At 43.4% G+C, this 26,794-nt stretch overlaps 1 protein-coding gene across 1 annotated transcript in view; it reads left to right on the plus strand.

The window, feature by feature from the left end:
• The window catches only part of pla2g15 (phospholipase A2, group XV), a 45,715-nt gene extending 19,076 nt beyond the window's left edge, over positions 1 to 26,639 (plus strand). The window contains 6 exon segments of the mRNA XM_048547000.2: positions 947 to 1,103; positions 11,480 to 11,598; positions 18,546 to 18,644; positions 22,037 to 22,261; positions 22,831 to 22,986; positions 22,989 to 26,639. Of these exon segments, the coding sequence (XP_048402957.2) occupies positions 947 to 1,103; positions 11,480 to 11,598; positions 18,546 to 18,644; positions 22,037 to 22,261; positions 22,831 to 22,986; positions 22,989 to 23,350 (1,118 nt within the window). The 3' untranslated portion in view covers positions 23,351 to 26,639.
• The last annotated feature ends 155 nt before the right edge of the window (positions 26,640 to 26,794 follow it).

Genomic DNA, 26,794 nt, shown 5'->3' on the forward strand with positions numbered 1-26,794 from the left:
ATTTTTATGGGTAACACGTCAGAATTTGCGAGCAAAAATCCCTGAAAATCATGGAGCACTGTACCTCCTCTCAAAGTGCTTCACGACAAAGTTTGCAAAACAATAACGTGATGCCAGTGCGGAGAATCTTTTGGCACTAACGTTGTGTGTGTTTGGGACGTAACCTGCAAAATGATCATGCGATGTCAATGCGTACTCCTCCGTGTGCCGGTGCATTCACATCATAGTCACATTTTAGGATTAGCGTTCTCCTGATCATCAATCGCGTTATGGCCGATTCGCGTTATCGGAACATCGGTTATAGCAGAACCGACTGTACTTAACAATGGAATTCAAATACCACAAACCAGTTTGTACTGTCAGCCCTTCAGGTGACCTTGTCTTTGGAGTGATGGGTCTTGGCCGTAGAGAGACACCGACATATACACACGCACACAGACGCATGCTTATACACACACACGGGTGCACGTGCACACATGCAGGCAGACAGGTAAACGCGCGCACACCGATTTAGGATATGGCCCCCACTGGCTAGACCAGCATTTATTGCCCCTCCCTATTTTCTCAGACAGCAGTACAGAGATAACCGCATTGTTGTGGGTCTGGAGTCACGTATGGGCCTGACCAGGTAAGAATTGGCTGATTTCTTTCCCTGGAGGGCAATAATGAACTGGATGAGTTTTTATAATAACTGAAAGCATGTAATTGCCATTGATCTTTGTTCTAGACATTTTAAAAAGAAATGGAATTCCAATCTCCCCATCCGCTATAGCAGAATTTGAACTCGCGCCCTCAGACTATTAGCCTGGGGTAGTGGATTGCCAGTATTATTACTGCCTCCCACAGTCGGGAGCTGTGATTTTTTTTTTCCCCTGTTTGTGTGTTGCAGATGTGTGTGCTGATTTGATTCCTAGTTGTAATTTTGTATTTGTTTTGGAATTGACAGTTCCAGGTGACCTGGGGAACCAGCTGGAAGCGAAGCTGAACAAACCTCGTGTGGTGCACTACGTGTGCACCAAGAAAACAGAGGATTACTTCACCCTGTGGTTGAACCTGGAGCTGCTCCTACCCCTGGTCATTGACTGCTGGATTGACAACATTAGGTATGTGAAAGGTCATGCACCACCTGGTCAGGGAGAAACAAAGTGACCCTTTCTGATCAGCGACCTTTGGTCAAAGTTGGAAACTGTTAGAGATGTAAGCACTTTGGACACATACAGAGGCAGGCAGGCAGGGTGAGAATTTACGACCGGGCACAAGGCAGAGTTACTGAGTTGTACGCTACAGAAACAGACCCTTCGGCCCAACTTGTCCGTACCAACCAGACATCTCAATCTGACCTAGTTTCATTTGCCATATTTTGGTTCCTGTCCCTCTAAACCTTTCCTATTCATGTACTCATCTGGGTGCTTTTTTAAATATTGGAATTGTACCTATCTTCACCACCCATCTCTGGCAGCTTGTCCCATACACGCCCTCTGTCTGCATGAAAAGTTGCCCCTTACATCTCTTTAAATCTTTCCCTTTTCACCTTAAACTTATACCCCAGTTTTGGACTCCTCCACCTGAGGAGAAAGAGCTTGGCTATTCACCCATGCCCCTCGTGATTTTATAAACCTCCATAAGGTTTTCCCCTCAACCTTTGACGCTCCAGGCAAAAAAAAACTCTAGCCTGTTCAGCCTCTCAGTATAACCCAAATCCTCCAATACTGGCAACGTCCTTTGTAAGTCATTTCTGCACCCTCTCAAGTTTAACAGCATCATTCTCTGGGAAGGGCAACCAGAATTATGCACAGTGTTCTAAAAGTGGCCTCAGCAACGTCCTGCACAGCCACAACGTGACATCTCACCTCCTATACTCAATGTAATGACCAATGAAGGCAAGCATGCCAAATGCCTTTTTCACCACCCTGTCTACCTGTGACTCCACTTTCAAGGAACCATGCACCCTGCGCCCCTAGGTCTCTTTGTTCATCAACACACCTCAGGGCCCTACCATGAAGTGTATAAGTCCTGCCCTGGTTTGCAGGTGTGATAAAATGATGGTGTACGGCAAAAAGGTAATGGGACTAATAATGATGGGTCTCAGAAGTATAAGTGGGACCAACAGAACAAAGAACAAAGAAAATTACAGCACAGGAATAGGCCCTTCGGCCCTCCAAGCCTGCACCGATCAAGACCCTCTGTCTAACCTGTCATCTATTTTCTAAGGGTCTGAGTCCATTTGCTCCCTGCCCATCCATGTGCCTGCCCAGATACATCTTAAAAGACACTATCGTGTCTGTGTCTACCACCTCCGCTGGCAATGCGTTCCAGGCACCCACCACACTCTGCGTAAAGAACTTTTCATGGATATCTACCCTAAACTTTCCTCCTCTCACTTTGAACTCATGACCCCTAGTAATTGAGTCCCCCACTCTTGGGGGCGCGGGGGGGAAGCTTCTTGCTATCCACCTTGTCTATACCCCTCATGATTTTATAGACCTCAATCAGGTTCCCCCCTTGATCTCTGTCTTTCTAACAAAAATAATCCTAATCGACTCAACCTTTCTTCATAGCTAGCGCCCTCCATACCAGGCAACATTCTGGTGAACCTCCTCTGCACCCACTCCAAAGCATCCACATCCTCTTGGTAATGTGGCGACCAGAACTGTACGCAGTACTCTAAATGTGGCCGAACCAAAGTCCTACACGTTTAGCAGAATTGTTGGTAACACCTGTGGTTTGACATTATGGGAAATTGTTGAACTCTGCATTAAGTTTGAAAGCTGTAGAATGCCCATTGAGGTGGTAAGGTGCTGAAGCTCCAGCTTCATTGGACCAGCATTAGGAAGTGGGGGATAAGGAGATCAGAGTGCAGAATTAAAATGACTGATGTACTGAAACCCATGCTCATTGCTAGTGGACAGAGATGTTTCCTGTGTTTGTGGTATATTCTTTTAGTGCAAATGTGTGAAAGATCTTTTCTTGATTTGAGAGTTGGTTGATTGGAGAGGTTGGTCTTTCCTTTCCAGTCATGCTGCTGGTGAGGTGGCCTAGCATCTGTAGGAAACTACTTGGTGCCCAGAACTGCTCATTATCATCTCACCATCTCATGCTCAACCAGCATCTCTTAGTGTTACAGGTTACGCAATTTTTACCATCACCACTATTTCAGATTAAATTTAATGGACAGTTATTGTTTCTATTCCAAATGGGCGGGGCTTTTTGCTTTTTCAGCACTGCCATTCCGTGTCCAGAGAACTTAATTGATTTCAGACATCTTCAGTGTCTCCCTGAATCCAACAAAGTGAAGTTGGCCATATTTGGGTGGATTCAGCTGCAACTTCTTAGGTGTGTTTCAGGTGAAATTCTGCTCATGAAAGCTACAGAAAATGGATCTCGCCGCAGAATTTTGTTCACAAATTTTTTGAGGAAGAATGCTTGGTTCTGTTCTTCCCTTTCCCTGCAAGCTATCTGTGGTTCTACCCTGGGAAATGGTCATTTTCAAAATTGGTTTTAGGTTACAGTGACTTTTCTGAGCTAGCCTAAACTGCAGTCTTCTACTCCAGACTTTACTCACTGTCCCAACTGTGTCTTTAGAAAGTTGTAGCCATGTGTTCAAGATATTAGTAACCTATATAATTTAACAAACATTTCTGTCCCGATCCTGTTTATTTTAAACTTCAATTCCTTACAGCTGTGGTCCATGCTTGGTTAGAGTGTTAGTTTATGCCGATCAGATCAAATCATGTTGGATTTGTTTCTGTGTGCTTTTCTCTTTGGAAATGAGTCCCTTCCATTGCTTTAAATTACCCTCTATAATCACTTCTTTCTGCATAGGAAACATGGCAAACAGTTTGTGCGCGGCAGTGTTCTACAGGCATCAATGTGAAAGTGATCAGAACATCATAGAATCCCTACAGTGTGGAAGCAGGCCATTCAGCCCATTAAGTCCATACCTACCCTCTGCAAAGCAGCCCAACCAGACCCAGTCCCCTACCCTATCCCTGTAACCCTGCATTTCTCATGGCTAATCCATCTAGCCAACACATCCCTGAACACTATGGGCAATTCACCATGGCCAGTCAATCTAACCTGCACACCTTTGGAAGGAAACCCATGCAGACACAGGGAGATTTGTGCAAACTTCAAAGTTGCCCAAGGGTAGAATTGAATTCAGGTTCCTGGCACTGTGAGGCAGCAGTGCTAACCAGCTGAGCCACCAGCTGTCCCCAAGATTGGGAGATCAATATTGCCAGATACTGCAGCATTTGCTGTTTAGTCCCTACGGTTAAAAGACCAAAGTAGCTGAAGGTGTGAAACTTGTAAGCAACAGATAGAGCGTACCATCTCCATATCAGATAGATCTCTGCTGTTGTAAATTTTGAATAGTAAATGATGTCATATTACAGGGCTGGAGTTTGAGCCCTAAATTACAAATATGGTTGCAGAGTATGATTCAAATTCAACCTGAAATAAACAGCCAGAGGGGAGAAATCAGTAATAGAAGGGAATGAACGTGCTTAGCATATTGATCTTCATTTTGAAATTTTACTACTTGGGCTGTAGCTCATTGATCAGTTCTAGCATTATCTTCTGGGAAATATGAAAGCAGCTCCAAAGAAAATCACCTGTGTTTGTTGAAGTATTTTTATTTGGAAAAACACAATGGCAGTGTGCCAGTGAATAACATGATCAGCTTTCTGTTCCTCACTGAGTGAAGGTCCATAGCCTCAATAACGATCGCCAATTCATGTTATTTTTGTAAAATAGTTCTTATTGCCGTGTGGAAAAATTCTGTGCTCACAGATCCTAGAATGAAGGATGGTTCTGCTGCAGACAAAAGTTGCTCCTTAACCCTGTGTTTTTTGCTGCAATATCCATGACTGAATTGAACTGACTGAGGAGTGGCTTTATAGCATACCATTCTCCCATACCTCCTGACTATTTAATGACTTTTCTAGCCAAAGTTAGTACTGTAATTGTGCACAGGAAGAATATTACAGCCTTGTTGGTGATGCCAGTATAAAGATATTACAGAGGTGGGTTTATTGCTCAACACAGTCTTTGTAAAACTCAAGATGATTGTCATATCACTGGTCTTGTGCTTCTGTAGTATGCCTCTTCTGGGAAAAGGCCAAACTATAGTTTTCACTGGAACATGTTTATGGAAAGTGTAATTAGAATTAGGTTTTATTGTCACATGTACTCAAGTACGGTGTTACAGGAGTACGGTGAAAAGTGTACAGTCAGCATTCCTGGCGCCATTTTGGGTACAAAGGTACAAAATCTTCAGCCATTATTTGTATGGTAAATCCAAATGTTCATGTTGTTGAAATGCTTTAACAAGAACAAAATAACTTTCCTGTTTGATCAGTTGTGAATCCTACATGTGGATGTTCCTAGATTGGATTACCCGTCTCTGCTGTTTTTTTTTAAATGAGACAGTGCCAGCAGTCTGTATGTTCATTGAATGTAGGCCAGGAGCCAGAGTATCACGTTGCTGTTTGAGAAACAACAACTTCAGCAACTTCAGTGACAGAGATAGTAGGAACTGCAGATGCTGAAGAATCTGAGATAACAAGGTGCAGAGCTGGATGAACACAGCAGGCCAAGCAGCATCAGAGGAGCAGGAAAGCTGACTGAAGATTTCTGAAGAAGGGTCTAGGCCCGAAACGTCAGCCTTCCTGCTCCTCTGATGCTGCTTGGCCTGCTGTGTTCATCCAGCTCTAAACCTTGTTATCTCAACTTCAGAGCACCTTTTAATGAAACAAACTGCCTAAGTTGTTTCCATTGGTACTTTAGAGGCCTGTAGGCAGTTATTTTGCAGTTTACTGATAACTGTTTTGTTCAATTCCATTTGTAATTCATCAGATAATGAGACAGCCTGTGCCTGCATGTAGCAAGGCCCAGACAGCATCAGACTTGAACTGTTAAACGACAGGTAACATGAGAGGATATAATCAATACCCCTTAATATTCACTTGCATTTCTATCGTCAAATATCCCAGCATCTATGTCCTGAAAGTCAGTAACAACCAGAAACTGAATAGGACTGAGAGTCACAAAGCCTTGCAGCATGCAAACAGATCCCTTTGGTCCAACTAGTCCATGCCGACCATGTTTCCAAACTAAACTAGTCCCACCTGCCTGTGTTTGGCCCATATCCCTCCAAACCTTTCCTGTTCATGTTCTTATTGAAAGGTCTTTTAAATGCTGTAACTGTACCCACTTCAACCACTTTCTCTGGCAGTTCATTCCACATGTTAACCACTCTGTGCGTAAAAACAAAAAGAACGTTACCCCTCATGTTCTTTTTTAAACCTTTCTCCTCAAACCTAAAATATATGCTCCCAGGTTTTCAACTTCCTTACCGTTGGGAAAACATATGTGCTTATCCACCTTTATCTATGTCCCTCGATTTTACAAACCTCTAAGGTTACCCCTCAACCTCCTGTGAAAGAAGTCCCAGTCTGTCCAGCCCATTTTCATAACTCCATTTCCAGCAATACCCTGGTAAATCTTTTCTGAACCTTCTCCTGTTTAATAATAATCCTTCCTATAACAGGGCTGCCAGAACTGCACACAGTACTCCAGTACAGGCCTCACCAACATTCTGTACAACTTCAACATTACATTCCCAACTCGTGTACTCTAAGGTCTGAGCAATGAAGGCAATTCTGCTAAAACCTTCTTAACTACTGTCTACCTGTGACACAAATTTCAAAGAATTTTTTACCTGAACCCCTAGGTGTCTCTGCTCTACAACACTACTTGGGCTGTACCATTAATTGTACAAGTCCTGCTTTAGTCTGTTTTACCGAAATGCAATACCTCACGTTTATCCAAATTAAACTCTCACTGCCGCTTCTCAGCCCATTGACCCACATGATCAAGCTCTCTTTGTAATTTTATAACCTTTTTCACTGCCCACTATACCAATTTTGGTGTCATCCACAAACTTACTAATCATGCCTCCAAATTCTCATCCATATCATTTATATAAATGTCAAACATAAGTGAACCCCATACTGATCCCTGTGAAACCCACTGATCACAGGCCTCCAGTCTGGTTAAAACAAAAACCCCTCTGTCACCCACCGTAAAGCCAGTTTTGTATCAAATTGTCAAGCTCTTCCTGGATCCCATGTCATCTAACTTCACTACTTAGTCTATCGTGCAGAGCCTTATCAAAGGCTTTACTAAAATCCAAATAAACATAGCAACCGCTCTGCCCTCATCAATCTTTTTGGTTACTTTGTCAAAAAACTCATCAAAGGTTGTGAGACATGATTTCCCTTGCACAAAACCATGCTGATTATTCCTAATCAGTCCTTGCCTCTCCAACTGCATGTAAATCCTATCTTTCCGAATACCCTCCCAACTACTTATTCACTGCCAATTTCACATTTGAGTATATGGTTCTCAGGCTTTTCCTTTATAGCCTTCCTTAAATAAAGGCACAACAACATTAACCACCCTCCAATCCTCCGGCACCTCACCCTGTGGTTATAGATGATACAGATCTTTCCACTGGTACACTTGATCAAGTCCTGGAAATTTATCCACCCTTGTTTCCTAGGACCTCCAGCACTTCCTGCTCTGTATTATGTACTATTTTCAAAACGATAGTATTGATTTCCCTGAATTCTCTCGCCTCCATGTCTTTCTCCACAATAGAAACTGTTTCATTACACAAATGCAGTGGCCACAAGAGCAGGTCGGAGGCTTGGTATCCTGCAGCGAATAACTCCCACCTCCTGGCTCCCTGAAGCTTGTCCACCATTTACAAGTCAGGAGAGTAATGGAATATTTCCCATATGCCTGGGTGGCTGCAGTTGCAACAACACTCCAGTTAAATCCATTTGGTTCTCCATCCACCCAACCGCGTTAGGCATTCACTCCCTCTGCCTCTGCTGCTTGGTAGCAGCAGTGTGTGTCATCTACAAAGTGCACCGCAGAAAATCACCAAAGATCCTTGGACAGCGCCTGTGAGGCAGCAAATGCTTGGGAACTCCAGCTTGGAGACGTATTGTCGCTATTCCAAATTCCCAGAACTCCTTCCCTAACATTACAGTTGAAGAAAGTTCTCCTAAAAGACTTTCGCCATTTGAAGAGGTCTGCTCACTATCAATACCTTTGAAGGAAGTTTGGGCTGTACATTAAATGGTGTGCCAGTGACACTCATGTCCCATTAGTTAATTAATAAAGATAGACATTGGGATTTGGATTGAAATGATCAAATATCTGAGCGGAGAGGGGTGTCTGAAGTAGGGGTTTACAGAGAGATGGAGTGGGGAGTTGGGTTAGAGCAAGTGTGAAACATGTGCAACTCTCGTGAAGTGCTTCGAGAGGTTTGGGGTGAAATGGTCCAACCACTTTTTGTGCATGCGTGTGAAGAATGAAGGAATATTTGAGGCAGATCTTTGAGAAAGAGCAGTATCAAATGTAGGCTGATGCAGAAAAAGCTGGCATAATTTATGGGATCGCCTTGCTGCCACCATAGTTCTAGAGAGGTTAAGATCACCTGCAGTGCCAGACTGCGCAGTACGCGTTGCTGAAGCACAGTGTTGTATTCAGAAGAATCTGAGAGGGAACTAATGGAAATTTCAACCACTGATTAGGGCAAGGAAGAAACAGTTTCTGGGGAAGGAAGAAACGGTTTCTGAGAAATTCCAATCCTCAATGTGTCTAACACTGAACAGACACTTTGAGAGACTCTGAGGGGGATCCCTTAATTCAGTTTCTTTATTCTGGATCCCTGCATTGGCTGGCTTGCTGTCTCAGTTATCTGATCAGAACAGATGTTTGTGGTGGAGTTTCCTGAGGAAGAGCCTGCTGACTCATTTTGTTAACACAGTCCCACTTTCCTGCAGCTGACTGTGAGGCCCCTTTTACTCAGTCTACGCTAACAATCGCAGGTCGGATCTTGAAAGGTGATACTCACGAGATCAGGATGTGTAACTCTGTCCACTACAGACTCCACAAAACCTGCAGAATGTGCCAATCAAGTGTATTTATATGGGCTGTTAAATTACTTTGTTAGAGGTCAACATAAACCCATCACAATGTGGTACCAAATAATTCAGTGGATTTGTGCCCATTCCAGGATCCTGAAAGAGAATAGATTGCAGCCAGATCTAAATGTTTTGGGGAGAATGAGCCCAGGTCTGGCGGTCATTAGCATTCTATGAATAAATCTGTTCAACCAATGGAGAGGGCCAATGGCAAAACTGAACAGACACAATGCACACCCACGGCTGTAGGGGAGAGAGATTTCAGTATCGTGATGCACAAACATCTGCATGCTCATAAATCAAATCATAAGGCTAATACCAAATGTTGAGTTCAGATGTGCTGCAGCATGAACAAATACAAAACAGATCTTGTACAAGTCCCTGACTGAGCTTTAACTAGGGAACAATGGTCACTTCCTTTGGCCCTTTGAATGGGTGGCCGCTGTAGAAGTCTTGGAAGCTAATTTTACTTCTGTTCCTTTGAATGTGTAGGCATCGGGGTAGTTTGATTTCTTTTCACAGGCAAGTCTGGAATGCACCAAATTGCTGTACTACTCAAGTCTATAATCTGTTTAACACCAAATCAGTCAACTTACAAGTTTCTTTAGAAATTTCTTCCGAGTGTTGCACTACAAATCAGGAAATTATAACTTTTTTGTTTAATTTTGCATCTGTATTCATGTAACTCAGGTAACATTTGTGCAATTTAAGTAATGTCAATTACCTTAAACGTCCCTTTATCAAAGGTCCTCTTGCTTATGTTGTCAGCTCGTCCTGTCTTAGCTTTGGACCTTGAGATCAACAGATATTTAATCATGATTAATACATTAGTTTTCTTTTGCCCTGGTTCGGGTGCACCACTCATTTCTAGATTATATACCTTTTTTGAGTACAATGAAGAGTGTGTTCTGCAGGAATACTCGTAAATATGTGTGCCAAAATTCTCTTCCATAATGTCACTAATTAAGAGGACTGGCATTTGATATAACATTTCAAATGGCTGTTGCATTCCACATCACCAGCATTCTGCAATAACATGGTGTAAAGATAGAAGTTTAAACAAGGAATTTTTTTAGAGTAAGATACAGGCACTGCTGGAATTGAACCCGGGGTCTCCTGTTTACTGGACGGGCACTTTAACCACCGAAGCCATGGCGCTGCTAAGCAGCTGTTTCCTAGAATTCTAGTACCAGAATTGTTCTGTATCACCATTGAATAAACAAAGTTGTCTTCATCAATAACGCTTTATGCAACATTTCTGTTCCCAGACATAAAATTTTCATTCATTATAATTACGTTTTCTGGATGAGTGATTCAGAGTTTTTCTTATAAAGGACGGGCGGAAGATATGAATCCAATAGAAGTGAACTCTGTATCAAGTGAGATTCAAGGTGACTTTGAGATGGGGATGACTGACATAACAGGTGATCTGACTTGCTGTTTGCCATACACTGTTAGCCAAGTGGCATTAAGTACAGTCTTTTTTCTAAAATAAGAGACAAGATGCTGTCACGAAACTTTGCAATGTCAGCTGCAATGCTGTTGACAGGCTTTCAGTTATCTCTTTGGGTAAAGAATCAACTTTGCGTTGGCAATGTGATGTGTCTGTGTAGGACTGAAGGCATCTGCAGACTGTAAAAGTGAGCAGGAGGCAACTGCATATAGTGAGAGCGATTGTAAGAATTTGCTGGGGTCTATTAATGTTTTCGTTCTTTATGCCTTAATGGGTTTTCATGACTGCATTAGCATTTATTGCCCATCCCTAATTTCCCTGGAATTGACTTGTCCATTTTAGGGGGCAGTTAAGCATCAACCAGGTTACTGAGTCTGGAGCTACTTGTAGGTCAGGCCAAGTAAGCTTAGGTTTCATTTCGGAAAGGACGTTAATAAACCAGATGGGTCTTTACAATTATTGATGATAATCAAATGGTAAACATGAAAACAGCTTTAGAATTCCAGATTTATTAATTGAGTTTAAACTCTACTAGCTGCAATATTTGAATCCATCTCCTTGCCCATTAGCCTGTGTCACTACCTCCCCATACATAGTGGTTGTTAGTGGATTAGTAACCCAGAGGCAAGAGTTAAAAGCCCACTCTGACAGCTGGAGAATTTCAATTCAGCTCATTAAATTTCAGATTAAAAGTGAATAACAATTATGACTATGAAACTACCGCTTTGTTTCACTTGATGCAGGTTCATCTCAATTGGTTTCAAGTCATCTGCTTGTCCTCTATTATAACAGTAATTAACATTAAAAACTCATCTGGCTGCCTCATGTCCTTTTAAGTTACTCTTGCCCAGCCTGGTCTGTATGTATGCCCTCTGAACTGGCTTAGAAAACCAGGAAGACAGCTCATCACCACCTTGTTGAGGGCAATTGGTGGTGGGGACTAGATGCATTTACAGAACGATTTGAAGAAGAAATAGAAGGGACTGGAATTCAGTTATATTTTTGTAATTTCTTTTTTGTTTTGAAGGTTGATCTACAACACGACGACTGAGACCACACAAACACCACCCGGAGTTGATGTGCGAGTCCCTGGGTTTGGTAAAACGTATCCTCTGGAATTCCTGGATCCCAGCAAAAGGACTGTTGGTCAGTTTTTGTTTAAATAACAACATGAATGTGATATCTTGGGTGTAAGTTTTGTGAAGGAAACCAGTGGTGGTTTAAAGCTACTTATTTGGAGTTAACAGGTGAAGTACTTTATTGGATTTGGACTGCGCTTGTGTTAAATACACTGTTGTGCTAAGAGTCTTTTTTCCTTTTCTTGAGCTTCTAGTTTTCATGCTTGGCCATTGGGTCCGATGCCTTGGTAATGCTATTAGTCAGGAGATCTAGAGAACATAGAGCAACCTGCTGTGTACTCTATCGGGTGTCACTGACAATAAAGATGGCTACTTTTTTGTTTGGCAGCATATTAAGGTCAAATTTTCATTTGCAGGAAGTGAACATTGCCTTGGGTAATTAAACTAGTGCATTTGTCATTAACAGAAATAGTCTGAGTGTCAGCAAATTCTTAACATGGTGCAAGACTTTTGAGGACAACCTATGACTTTGAAAGTTTCCTATAGTTTCTTTCAGGTTCTGTTTAACTGGTGTTGCTTTAAAAAGATATGTGCGACACCATTCTTCAGTGTTTGTTCAGTTGGCTATGGTGGTCCCTGAAGTGATTCCACACTCTTCTATTTTAGTTTTTTTTTGTGTAAAATGGAGAACTGGAAGCAAGATTCAGAGATGCAGGGATAATGAGTGGGAAAGTCAAGTGTGAAGCTGAAAACCAAAGAGTAGGAGAATCCAAGGGATGAGTGTGTGGACTACAGCTTGCCTCATAAGTAAATCCCTTTTACATGGTGTCACAGAGCCACTGAAAGTCTTTTGAAATATAGGCACTGTAATGTGAAATATTGCAAGATCTGGCTGCAGCATTCCTAATCTTTTATCATCTGGTTTGATGCTACGAAGTTTGCATTCAGGACAGACTGGATGAAGAGAAAGCAAAGTCAAGCACTGTCTTCAGACTTACGACTTTACAGTAACCCCGTTATACATTCATCACAATATGCAAGAGTATTTTGTAGTATAGATATAGCAGTCTCTCTGACTTATAGTTATATTAGGAAGGGACTAATCTGTCTTTGTGTGTTCATGTCCATGTTGTAATGTGGTCTGGAGCACAGTTCCAGACTATTCCTTTTCATGTCGATATTTTTAATCAACCTGTTATCACACATCTCAAGAGCAGATAGGATTTGAGCCCAGGCCTTTTAGCCCAGAGATAGGGGAACTGTGACTGCACCACAAGAACCCCCTTTCTTGTATATCCAAACTTCCTGTCCACACTGTTCATGGGGAATCTGCTTGCTGACACCAACGTACCACAAGCAGGTATGCAATGTTAAGGGGTTTATTGAACAATAAAAGAAACCGCACTTGTGTTTCACTCTTTATGTATATCACCCTGTTCAGTACCATGATACTGATTTGTTAAGGTTGTACATTTAGTTGGCATTTGTGACTTACACACCAATTATTGCCAACTGAGGATGTTATTAAGCTGATGTTAAAATTTAAAAAGAAGTTGTACTTTTGTTTTATGCTTTCTGTGACTGATATTTCCTTTTATTAAAATAGCATTATTAATTGGCATTTGTAATTATTTGCAACTACATTTATAAGACCCATTGCTGCTAATGCACATATTCCTTTCATGTCAGCAAATGCAGCCACCCAGTTATACGCAGTGATGTGATATGATAAAGTGACTCCAGGTTCCTCACTTCCTTACACAACACACTGGCCACAAACCCACAGAGCTTTGGTGTTTACCTTCGAAATAGTCTGTGTGGATTTTTGTGCCACTCGGAGAGCAAATGCAGCCTTAGTTTAAAGTTTTATCTGAAACGCAGCACTTCTGACAGTGTAGGACCCCCTTCATACTGCACCAGAGTGGCAGAGATTATTTTAGTGTCCTGTCTGTGGTTTGGACCTATGATCTTCTGCCTGAGAGGTAATGACTGAGCCGAGGCTATCATCAAAAACAAAAGTTGGCAGGAATAGAACTCAGTCGAGCAGAACAGAAAATTTAAGCATCAGCAAATCAGGATAGAAAGTAGCTGACCCAAATAGGATAATGGTGACAGATGTGAAAAAAATGGCAAGGGAGGGACTGAGGAATCGCACGAAGTGATCCACTGAGTTAGGAAGTCGGCACATTATTGCAGGCACAAAGGCAGAAGTTTTGCTGTAATTGTGGAATGCCAGTGTCATTTACGACATTAATTGACCTAGTTAAAAACACGGGTAGAAAAGGCATTGTTGTTTATCCACATCATGTGGTTACATTTAATTCAGATTCATTTTCTGCGTGTACTTCTATATGTTTTAAACATCTTTGACTTAACCAATGATAATTATATGTCCTAAATTGAAAATAAACAGATTCTTGTGATTTATGTAGGGTGTCTTTGCTATTACAGATTCTCTTTCCTTCAGCTGCCCTGGTCTCTGGAGACTTTCTTGCTGGCTCTCTACCTTTTTGCCCCTCCTTCAAGATACTTCTTAAAATCCATCTCGCTGACTAAGCTTTTGGTCACCTGTTCTAATATACCCCTGTGTTGTAAAACTCTTCAAGTGCCTTGGAATATTTTTCCCCATGTTAACAGTGCTTTAGAAATTCATGGTTTTATTTTTTTTAAAAATATATTTAATGACCGAACCAGAATATAGGAATGTCCGTCTGAAAATCAGTCAAGTATTTTTCCAGAGCAGCCACAGCCCCATTAAATAAATTCCTTCTCTACATGCCTGGTGTGTCACGGGTATGGAAGCAGTCATGAGATTGTGACGAACAAAGGTTTTTGTGGCTGTATCCCAGAGCTCCATCAAGCCACAGATTAACATCAGGAAAGACAGCAGGCCCTGCGGGTAATTCCTGTCAAAATGCATTACAGTCTTGGCTTCCAGATGAATGAAACAGAGCAAGAGTAGCTCAAGAGAAAGTCCTTGAGTGTAGAATCTCTGTGCAGGAAAAGGCCAACCAGCCCATTATGTTTATTCTGGCTCATTTGAAATAGCAATCCATTTAGTTTCTTAACTAAATTTACTCCAAGTTGAGAATTTATTTTCTTTTCTTTTAAAATGGTTGAATCTGCTTCGATTACCCTTTTTTTAAAGAGTGTCTTCCAGATCAACATCAAAGATCATTTCTCCTCAGTCCCCCTCTTGGCTTTTTCTGACCGTTATTTGAAATCGCTGGGCCTGGGTCGTCTGTATCCTGCCACTGAAAATATTTTTTTTTGCCATCTGTTCCATCAAATCCACAGTTTTGAATACATGAATCTCTGTTGACTGAAAATTTTTTATTATTCATGCAATCAGAGAGACGCCGGTAACTTTAACTATACAGCTGATGGTCTCCACTCCTTTCAAGTGGTAATTTGATCTTCAGTTGGTTTTGTGTTTAGCAAGTATGTTCTTGCTTTTATTTTTGCTGGGTTAACTTTAAACTTTGTTCAATAGCATTTGTACTGCCCTCTAATGACCTGTCCACTATTTGACAGGAACAGAGAGAGGTGAAGGTTGACCTCCCTACCCTTGCCCCAGTTGAAGAATTTTGAGTGGGCTACTTAAGGACCATTTCATGCCTGGTTAGAGTTCAGGGTCTGGCAAGGTGGCTAGCATGTGACTGCTTAGTGTGCAGGTGAGAAAGGGTGGCATCTCCACCAATCCCCACCCTCAACACCGCCAATGGCCTCCTCTTTACACACTGGGTAGTCCTGCCCCCTTGCCCTGGGGATGTTCCTTTTCTCCCCCTCCCTACCTTGCCACCGTGTCCCGCAGTGAGACTTACCTGGTCCTTGGCACTTGGGGATACAGAATCTGAAGATTGCTTGCTCTGCCTCTCCTGGTGGTGCAGGCAATGCAGAGGTGCTGGCCGGCAGCTCTCCGAGGCAGAGCGTCTTCCCGAGTGATGGCATGAAGTGCCATCTCCAGCCAGTGAACACTGTTTGTGTTAGCGTTAGGCAGGCAGGGTCAGTGGGCGTGACTTTGCTCCATTGAAGCTTTCGATGGCTCAATGGGTATCTAAACCATCTGACAAATCCTGCCCTAGTGCTGTTAAAAATGTACCTGAATGGGCAATGTTTAGCACATATCTAGAGGTTAAATGCCATGATATCATGTCTTTCATAGGTATTATATTGAATCAGTGCCAAATCAGTACTGTAATAGCGTAGCAAGGCTTGTGAAGGAGCTGGTCGTTGGACAGTCACTTGGTGTTCTGTGTGAGCAACCAGTGTTTGCTGTCCGGTTTACTCTATAATAATAAGCACTGATGGCTTCACTTTAGTCTTGGATGAAAATGTGGACCATTGTTTCATTTCATGGGCTTTTAATCTCGAGTAGCAAATAAACCAAATATGGTAAACATTCTCAGTGATAATGGGAACTGCAGATGCTGGAGAATCCAAGATAATAAAGTGTGAGGCTGGATGAACACAGCAGGCCAAGCAGCATCTCAGGAGCACAAATGATGAAGGGTCTAGGCCCGAAACGTCAGCTTTTGAGCTCCTGAGATGCTGCTTGGCCTGCTGTGTTCATCCAGCTTCACACTTTATTATCATGGTAGACATTCTCAGCAGGTTTGGCAAGGTCTGTGGAGGGAGGAACAGTTTAGTGTTAAAGTAGGCTGCCCCTGTTCCATTGTATTTGTACTTTGAGTTTAGAAAGTGAATTATTATTCTGGGATCCAGCAAAATTATTTGTGGTAAAGAATGCAAGACAAATCTTCACTTCCAATAATCAACACACAGGCAAAAAAAAAATCTTCAATAAACTTGAATGAATTGGACTTCGCACTGGACTAGTGATTTGAATATCTGTGGATCTTAACTTCAGGACCCAGCGTTTCTGCTAGGTTATGCAGGTCAAATTGCCTGAAGTAATGCAAAAGGCTGAGGAATTTCTAGCATATATAATAACCTGCGCAGTTAGTTTCCTGATCCTGAATGCAGTGGGTGTAATTCACATCTGAAATTCCTCTCTTCCTTTGCACTGTTTTTAAAAGTAACATTGCTAGAAGTCAGCCCTGCCCATACATCTGGTTGGTTTTCTGTTGCCATCTTCTCGCTAATGCTCCTCACACTCATTATCTATGCTACTGTACCATGGTATGGGAGCGGCAATGGCTTTGTGGTATTATAATTGGACTAGTGATCCAGAGACCCAGATAATATTCTGGGAACCAGGTTTGAATCCCACCGTGGCGCATTGAATTCAAATTCAAATTCAAATATCTAAAAAAAATGGAATTAAGAGGCCTCGTCGTGACCATGAAACCATTGTCAGTTGTTGTAAAAGCCCATCTGAAGAAGACCTCTTTTATCCCCACTCTGTGTGCTTTCTGCCAGTTAGCTAATCCTTTATCCATGCCAAGATCTTGCCCCTAACACCAAGGACTCTCATTTAGCTGCCTCCCTACAACACCTTGTTCAAGGCCTTGTGGAAATCCAAATGAATCACAGCCACGGGCGGTCCTTTGTCTAACTTTTTAATCTTCTTAAAGAATTCCAACAGATTTGTCAGGCATGACCCACCCCCCTCCACCACCCTTGACAAGCCCATGCTGACTCCACTCTATTTTACTATGCACTTCCAGGTACTCCACAATCTCATCCTTAATAATGGACTTCTTGTGGAAACAGAGTCTTCACATTGAGAATATCCTTCACTGTGGACATGGAGTGCATTTGGCTGGTACCCAGGGAATGTGCCTGGTGTTGCTGGTGCCCAGTGTCCAATGTGGAGGCTCTTTGGAGCAAGTGGGGAGTTGCAGTTGCCAGTTACCCACTCTGACTTCCACGTCAAGAATTCTCAATCTAACTTTTTGGCACATTTAATTAGATACGAATCTGAATATTAATGAGTCAAATTGTGGCGTTAGTAAGATGTTTCTCAAGCAATAATGACCCTTAAATTGGTAACTCACCACTACCTTGCGAGAAACTCTCCCCACTGCTCAGTGGATATATAAAACACGCAGGCAATTGCTCCCAATGTCAAGATAGGCCTAGGCACACTCCCCTCTTGGATTCTGACTCAAATCTCACCATCGTCCATGTCGTTTACTCTCTTGGAACTGCCAAATGATGTTGTACGGCTTTTTGAAATCACTTTTTCTTACAGATTTGAAAATTATTTGTGTGTTGACTAGACTCTCTCTAACTTAATCTTTTTTTATTGTGGTCGACATTTTAATTGATCAAACTGCACCAAATTACTGAACAAAGTCATGGAATTTTTCAATATATTTATTTATATACAATTTCACACTGAGGGGCTAACTGGTTATGTTGGTTGTTAGCAGATTAAGTCCAATGACGTGGAAATTATTTTGAGCAGAAATGCATGTTTGAAAACTGACTGCAAAATGTGTTTCATTTTTCATGTGTTTCAAAGTGCCATTTTAATGGACAGAGAAGTTACTGCAGTGTGGGCTTTTCTGTAAAAGTTGCATACCAAGCATCTCCATTCTTTCCATTGATGAGAGGGGTAGAGATGCAACCGATCTCTCTCTGTTAATAGCAGATAAAACAGCAGTGTGTACTTTCACCAAAGTCTTCACAGTCAAGATACCTTCAACTCAGTAGCTCCAATGAAATAATCCTGGTCCATCCTCCTGTATCCCATGATTAAGTTCACATCTTATGAATGTACAAATTCGGAGCAAGAGTGCACCCCTCGACCCTTAAAACCTGAATGCTATTCAAATCAGGGCTAATCTGATTACTTCACCTTCCCGCCTGCTCCCAATAACCTGTCACCACCTTGTTTGTCAATTTCTGCCTTTGCTTTAAAAATGCTGAGAGATTGTCAGCCTTTTGTGCCAAAATAAATTCCTGTTATCTCTCTGTTCTCTCTTGGAGTTTTTGTTGTTGGTGAAGAGTCTAATTAAATGTACTGGAGTCACTTCAGATCTGAGATGAAACATTGCTGTTTTGCACTTAACCAAATAGTTCTGAATCACTTGTCTTGTTTTACAGGGATTTATTTCTACACTCTGGTGAAATCTATGGTGGAATGGGGTTACTTGAGAGATGAAGATGTCCGAGGTGCTCCCTATGATTGGCGTCGGGCACCCAGTAAGTGAAACCAAAGTGAAGAAGTGTGCATCCCCAGCTGTGGGGTTTCAGAAAGCGAAGTGCATCCTTCCTCTGGTAAATTCCTGGCTAGTTGGGTGGAGCCAACCAGACTTGTGCTTCAGAACAAAATAGTTTATTGTGAATGATTTTCATTTTTTAAGAAGTAGAAAATGTTCAAAATAAATCAAACATTTAAATTGGAAATCCTTTTCCATTATGTTTTTATAGTTCAAGGACAGCATTTTGTCCAAATGATTAAGGAGATCAGAATGTGGCGATGTTCTTTCTACAGGTGTTTTTAGACATAGCGTAGATTTTAATCTCTTTATAAAAAGACCAGGAAGTTAATTCTGGACTTCACATGTAGTTTGCATTTTAAAAGGGAAAATCAAGCGAAACCCGGCACTGCTTCATTTCAGTGGGGCCTGTTTGACCCTTTTTTTCTGCTTTTTTTTCCTCTCTCGATCTCTCTCGATCTCTCTCTCGATCTCTCTCTCGATCTCTCTCTCTCGATCTCTCTCTCTCGATCTCTCTCTCTCGATCTCTCTCTCTCGATCTCTCTCTCTCGATCTCTCTCTCTCGATCTCTCTCTCTCGATCTCTCTCTCTCGATCTCTCTCTCTCGATCTCTCTCGATCTCTCTCGATCTCTCTCTCGATCTCTCTCTCTCTCTCGATCTCTCTCTCGATCTCTCTCTTCCCCTTGCCTCCCCATCTCACGTTTTCTCCCTGTCTCTCCCTCTCTCTCTCTCCCCTCTCTCCCTCCCCCCTCTCCCTCCCTCTCTCACCTCCCTCTCCCTCCCTCCCTCTCCCCCTCTCCCTCCCTCCCTCTCCCACCCTCTCCCTCCCTCCCTCTCCCTCCCTCTCCCTCCCTCCCCTCCCTCCCTCTCCCTCTCCCTCCCTCTCCCTCCCTCTCCCTCCCCTCTCCCCCCCCTCTCCCCCTCTCCCCCCCCCTCTCCCCCCCCCCCTCTCCCCCCCCCTCTCCCCCCTCTCCCCCCCCCCCTCTCCCCCCCCCCCCCTCTCCCCCCCCCCCTCTCCCCCCCCCCCTCTCCCCCCCCCCCCCCCCCTCCCCCCCCCCCCTCTCCCCCCCCCCCCTCTCCCCCCCCCCCCCTCTCCCCCCCCCCTCTCCCCCCCCCCCTCTCCCCCCCCCCCCTCTCCCCCCCCCCCTCTCCCCCCCCCCCCCCCCCCCCTCTCCCCCCCCCCCCCCTCTCCCCCCCCCCCCTCTCCCCCCCCCCCCCTCTCCCCCCCCCCTCTCCCCCCCCCCCCTCTCCCCCCCCCCCCTCTCCCCCCCCCCCCCCTCTCCCCCCCCCCCCTCTCCCCCCCCCCCCCTCTCCCCCCCCCCCCTCTCCCCCCCCCCTCTCCCCCCCCCCTCTTCCCCCCCCCCTCTCCCCCCCTCTCCCCCCCTCTCTCCCCCCCTCTCCCCCCCTCTCTCCCCCCCTCTCCCCCCCTCTCTCCCTCCCTCTCCCTCTCTCTCCCTCTCTCTCCCTCTCTCTCCCTCCCTCTCCCTCCCTCTCCCTCCCTCTCCCTCCCTCTCCCTCTCCCTCTCCCTCTCCCTCTCCCTCTCCCTCTCCCTCCCTCCCTCTCCCTCTCCTCCTCCTCCCCTCCTCCCTCCCTCCTCCTCCCTCCTCCCTCCCTCCTCCCTCCTCCCCTCCCTCCTCCCTCCTCCCTCCCTCCCTCCCTCCTCCCTCCTCCTCCCTCCTCCCTCCTCCCTCCCTCCTCCCTCCTCCCTCCTCCCTCCTCCCTCCTCCCTCCTCCCTCCTCCCTCCTCCCTCCCTCTCCCTCTCCCTCTCCCTCTCCCTCCCTCCCTCTCTCCCTCCCTCCTCCCTCCCTCCTCCCTCCCTCCTCTCTCCCTCTCTCCCTCCCTCTCTCCCTCCCTCTCTCCCTCCCTCTCTCCCTCCCTCTCTCCCTCCCTCTCTCCCTCTCTCTCTCCCTCTCTCTCTCCCTCTCTCCCTCCCTCTCTCCCTCCCTCTCTCCCTCCCTCTCTCCCTCCCTCTCTCCCTCTCTCTCTCCCTCTCTCTCTCCCTCTCTCTCTCCCTCTCCCTCTCCCTCTCTCTCTCCCTCCCTCTCCCTCCCTCTCCCTCCCTCTCTCGCGCTCTCTCGCGCTCTCTCGCGCTCTCTCGCGCCCTCTCGCGCTCTCTCGCGCTCTCTCTCTCTCTCTCCCTCACACATTCTCTATCCCTCTCTCTCTTCACTCCCACGCCCCCATCTCACTTTCTCTGTGTCTGCCTGTCTATCCCTGGCAGTGTAAGGACTAGTCTCCATGTCAGAAAGAAATTCTTATATGCTCCTCTCAAACTGAGAAAAACCAAGGGAACCTCTCCAGTCAGAAACATTGCTCTGCACCTGGTACATTGGCAACTGAATATATTTCCAACAATAATTTCTCTTCACATTCCCCTGCCACTGCGACTGAAATCCATTTTGCCATCTACAGTCTGCTTTTCTTTATTTTTTTTCCCCCTTTTATTCTTTCAGGGGATGAGGGTGTTGCTGGCTAGGCCAGGATTTATTGCCCATCCCTAATTGCCCAGAGGGCAGTTATGAGTCAATCACAATGCTGTGGGTCTGGAGTCACATGTAGGCCATACAGGTAAGGATGGCAGTTTCCTTCCTTAACGGGCATTAGTGAACCAGATGGGTTTTTCCAACAATCAACAATGGGTTCATGGTCATCATTAGACTCTTAATTCCAGATTTTTATTGAATTCAAATTCCACTCTCTGCCATAGTGGGATTTGAACCTGAGTCCCCAGAACATTACCTGGGTTTCTGGATTAACAGTCCAGTGATAATACCACTAGGCCATTGCCTCCCTGTTTGCTCTTGCCTTCCTTGAATACTCAAAATTCAACTGATCTTAACCTGTCTGCTACTGTGTGGAATTTCCAGTTCTTCTCTACGAGGGCTTGTGTACATCACAACTTGCTCCCTGCCCCAAACCTTTCAGTAGTCTTTCAACATTGGTGTTTTCTACATTCTCTCCCATCTTCACTCCACGATTGTTGGAAGGCCCTTTTTAAAATCTTTTTAAAATGTTCCTCTTGCTGACCAGGTTTTTGGTACTATCCTATTTCTCGCCATAGCTCCATTGTTGCTTCTATCAATTTGTTCACTTCTGTCCCCCACAGTAAGGCACCAGTTGAGTGTATCTTATGTTCATGTTGCATTTTAAATGTTATGTATTTGTCCTGATGGTATTAGCCCCAATCTAAAAATACATTTTTTATCCGTTTGCACATCATTACTATGCTGATTTTAAATAGAGCAACAGTTTTACTTCTTAATTTGGAATATTCCTGAGGTATTCATCAATTTTGTTGGGCTGTCTGAGAAAAATGTCAATCTGTTTCTTCTCCAATAGCACAGTACATTCTCTCCTATGTTTTAATCCCAGATGAAAATGGCCCATTTTTTAAAGAGCTGCAGAAGATGATTGAATCCATGTACGAACAGTATGGTAGCCCTGTTGTCCTGATTGCGCACAGCATGGGAAACCTCTACACACTTTACTTCCTCAACCATCAGCCCCAGGAGTGGAAAGACAAATATATTAATTGTTACGTCGCACTGGGGGCTCCTTGGGGAGGTGTGTCAAAGACTTTGCGTGTGTTGGCTACAGGTAGGTCATGAGATTCCTTAACCAGAAAAATGAAAGTTTCTTGTGGCAATCTTCATTATTAGCATTGTGAATTAAGTGTGGGAGTGGTTGTCTTGATTATAATTTGTGGTTGTACTTAAAAAAAAAAATTACATAACGGGATGTAAGTGGCAGAGGATAGTTGAGGCAAAGTTCATTGTATCCCGAAAGAAAAGGTAAGCGTTTTATTCAGAAAAGGAAGGGCAGTGGGATGAGTTCTGAATGACTCTAACCGGTAGTCAACACACCCACAGGTTCATTAGCTCTACTTCTATGTTTCAGAGGGATTTCAATTTTTCCTTCCCCACCCACCACCATTATTTTCAGCAGCTTTCTTGAGTGTTTGGAATGTGGAATAGGCTAGTCTTCTGGAGAAGTTGAGGCAAATGTCATTGATGGACAGAAGGAGAAGGAAGAGAAACATACAAGGGAGAAGGGAAATAAAGGACATGGAAGAAGGTTCTTAAACACTGTCACAGAGAGGCCTGTTTTGGTGCTGCAAGTGCCCGTGAATGCTAACACTAAGGTTTAAACTCTGTTTACCGTGACAGGAGACAATGATCGAATTCCTGTCATCAGTTCACTGAAGATACGTGAACAGCAACGGACTGCCGTCTCCACAAACTGGCTGCTTCCTTATAACAACACCTGGTCAGTGGACAAAGTGTTTGTCACCACACCAACATACAATTACTCCATGAAGGACTACCAAAATTCTACCAGGACATAAACTTTAAAGATGGCTGGCTCATGCGGCAAAAGACTGAATCGCTGGTGTACAACTTGACTGCCCCCGGGGTAACAATACACTGCTTGTATGGAACTGGAATACAAACACCTGAGACCTTTCACTACGATGTTTTCCCTGACCAGGAGCCCAAAGTCCACTATGGTAACGGGGATGGGACGGTCAACCTTGTGAGTGCTCTTCAGTGCCAAAACTGGGTAGGGAAGCAGAAAGGCAAAGTCTATTTGAAGGAATTGCGTTCCAACGAACATATCGATATGCTGTCCAACCTCACCACAATTTCCTACATCAAAAAAGTACTATTTAATCTGCCTCTGTTTTGAATTCCGAATGTGAGAAAGCTGTCTTTTATTTATAGTCTCGCCATGTTTTCCTGGTGAACTGAGGCAGAGCATCATACCATGAATTCTGTGTAATGTATCTATTTCAGACAAAATTTGATATCTGGCTTTATTGGAGTGTAAGTTGCATTAAAAAAAACCAACTAATTTTCCTCCAAGGGGCTACAGACTTAGTGAAACCCTCACTCTCAAGTCACTCCAGAACAGCGCAGATATAATGCAGACAGTTGCAAAGTAACATGTTTTCCATATTTCAGAGGTTAATGGTGTTCGGTTTGTGTCCTTTTTCCAGTTTTGACATTAGCGTTAACTAGGAAGGTAAGAGTTGAAAAGGGGCCCTTGATCCTGTTCCACCATGTATTTTGGACTGTGGCTGATCTTTTGTTTTAACTGAAGTAGGGTAGTCAACATGTGAAGTAACAAGGGGGCTTTTGTGGTAGAATGCAAAAAAAACCTGTGGCCCAGAAAGTCATTGTCTAAGTTCCAGGAGGGTCTGGCAGCATCCATGAAGAGAAAATCAGAGATAACACTTCATGTCCAGTGATCCTTCCAGACCCGGAACATTAACTCTGTTTTTGCCTTCACAGATGCTGCCGGACCTTGCTGAGCTTTTCTAGTAACTTTTGTTTTTGTTTTTGTTCCTGAGTTATGGCATCTACAGTTCATTTGGTTTTTACTGTCTAAGTGACCCCCCTGTCATGAAGATGTATCATACCTTGGATGAACAGGTTATTAACAAGATTTTTCAAGTGTAAGGTAACGAGTCCACATTGGCTGCTTTGAACCAAAAGTTCTTTACCATGATAGTCGTATTGTGGCAGTACCATCTGAGAAGTGGAACAGGAGCAGAGCCTATTTTTCTCCATAATTTAGGGATTACATCTGATCATGCCCATCACTTCTGGGGCGATGGATTTAGCTACTGCCCTAATAGCTATCTGCTTCTGCTGAACCCCTTAACTGTGAACGGGATTATATTGGTGCACTTTTCTGAAGCTAAGGTGCATTAACAAAGGAAGTGTAGGGACCTGTCCTGACGGGGGTTATCATTGAAATGACGATGGAGAATGTGCTGCTCTAAGTACAGAAGCATAGATAAGAATGACATTCAAGCCACTAAGATTGATCCCTTTAGTATGCTAAACCCCTCTCTTTTTACCATCCAAACTGTGTTTTGAATATCCCTACCTCCATTAGCTTATTGAACACATTGTTATTGACCAGCCTGGTACCAACTAGTAACAATTGTGCTCCTGAGATGCTGCTTCGCCTGCTGTGTTCATCCGGCTTCACACTTTATTATCTTGGTACCAACTGTCTTACTGATTTTTGAATTTGTTTTTCACTACTTTGAATGCTCCTCTTCCTGTTTTGAGTTGACACTTCAGATAGAGGAGCAAATGATGTATTTTCCCAAAGGTGAAGTCTCTTGTTTTCTGTGGACAGCTGCACTAATGACTGACAATTATTTGACCTTTTTTGAGTCTCTGTGCTTAGAATTGTTTAACTTTATGACTTCTAGCCAAGAATATTAGAGACTGTGGTCATGCAGTATTTTGTTCCTATGTTTTGATAATTTAATTCTGTCTTTTTCTGTGCCTTGTCTCACTTGTGGATTATGTTAAAGGTGTTGATGCTGTACTTTAATTTCCTCTCCACCTTTCCACAAAAGGTATTTCTCTCCTCTTCTCCTCAGCCCTAATTCTGAAATCCCTACCTTTATCCAGTTTCTCTCCTAAAAACTTTGTACCCTTTCCAAAGTGGATTGTATGAAGGAGGCACCCTTCTTCATGTTTCCTTGTCCCATTGCCATAAAAGTGTTGATAACCCGGTTTCCTTTCTGGTTCAGGTAATTGTTGAAAGTTATAAATGATGTAACAATTTTCTTACGACAATACTGTAAAGCTCCTTGGGTACATTCTTAGGATGACAGGGATAGGACCTTTGGAGGAAAGGGACATGTTTAACAATCTAGCAGCAGAAGAATGGTACATAGGCCAAGTTATTTTTGTAAATCTATTTGTAAACAGAACATAAAATAAGACAAACATTATCATCAAGGGATGATGGGATAGTGTGAAAAGAATCAGTTGTTCTGTTTGTATTGGGCCAGGATGGGTAGTTTGCATTAGCCAAAGCTTTCTCTCCTTTACCCCCACCACTCTTCTAGACAAATAGAGACGATCCTCTAAAAAAAGATTTGAGAGAGTTACTGCCCATTGCCATGGCGATCAGGTCCTAGGTTTCAATTTTGATAGTTTCTTTGCTCCTAAACAGCAATTTTTAAAAAAAAGACAGGAGTGATGTGCCTAAATTTTAAAAGCTGAAGGCAAGATGGGGTTAGCAGGATATAGTTACTTTTATAATAAAATAAGCCTTTAGTATCCCATTTACATTTTCAAAGATTTCTGGACATTTCAAAGCCTAGAATGGTTTTGATTCTGAAAGTTTGTTATAAGTGTTGGGTGTTGACAATTTCCTCAGTCTAATGATAATATCCACATGGTATATTTTAATATATTTGCAATAGTACTATATGGCATATTCCAAATATTTGGTCAGTGAATTTGCCAGTGATTATTTATGGATATGAATATTTTCTTAATGTTATATTTTTGATACATGGCACATTTCTCATGGTGCCAAGTCTGGGTGCAGCCATTATGCAAGCTGCTACAGATACTTTAAAAAAGAGTCTCTTTCCACAATTGCTGCTCCCTTGTGCTTGTGATGAAATTCCTGAAGTCTTCAAGATTGCACCACTATAATCCTGATAATCAAAGGAAAAATTCACCTGAAACCCTCAGCACCATATTTATCAGGGATGGGGTTTCTATGGCTGGACAGCCCCGGCAGCACTCTAATTGTCCCCCTAGCTATTCCCAGTGGAAGCTACTTGGGAAATGCCTGAGGCACATCAACGAATATAACCCTTTGAGTGCCTCGTGAATAAACAGTGACATGTGGGCAGATTGCCAGCTTGCCCCTGCCCCATTTCATCCCAACCTCAACAAACGTTGTGTAGTTTGAGAAGCTGGGGTGGCAAAATCAAATACTTATTACTTTGAGATAGAAGAGTCTGTGGTTAGCTTGATGTCTGTCTGAGGGGTTGGCAACTATAGTGTAGCTCACACCTCTACAATTAGCTTGTAATTCCTAATGTCTCACTGATAAATGCCAATATTGCTTCAGTAAACCAGTGTCTGTTTCTACTAGAGTGTTATATTTTTCACTGGATAATAAACTTGATTTTAACACCCTGAGAACTGTGCATGTGTGTCTGGGTTCCATATTTTTGACACTCCTCCACTACATTAGGATGTTACTATCTGTAGATGAATGGCAGCAAGACAATGATCCTGCTTCCTGAGCCCCAAGGTGCCCACGTGTACAATACCAAATAGAGACTGGCATAATACAGGAAGT

This window comes from Stegostoma tigrinum, chromosome 16 (genome assembly GCF_030684315.1).
Source record: "Stegostoma tigrinum isolate sSteTig4 chromosome 16, sSteTig4.hap1, whole genome shotgun sequence".
In the NCBI taxonomy this organism is placed as follows: domain Eukaryota; kingdom Metazoa; phylum Chordata; class Chondrichthyes; order Orectolobiformes; family Stegostomatidae; genus Stegostoma; species Stegostoma tigrinum.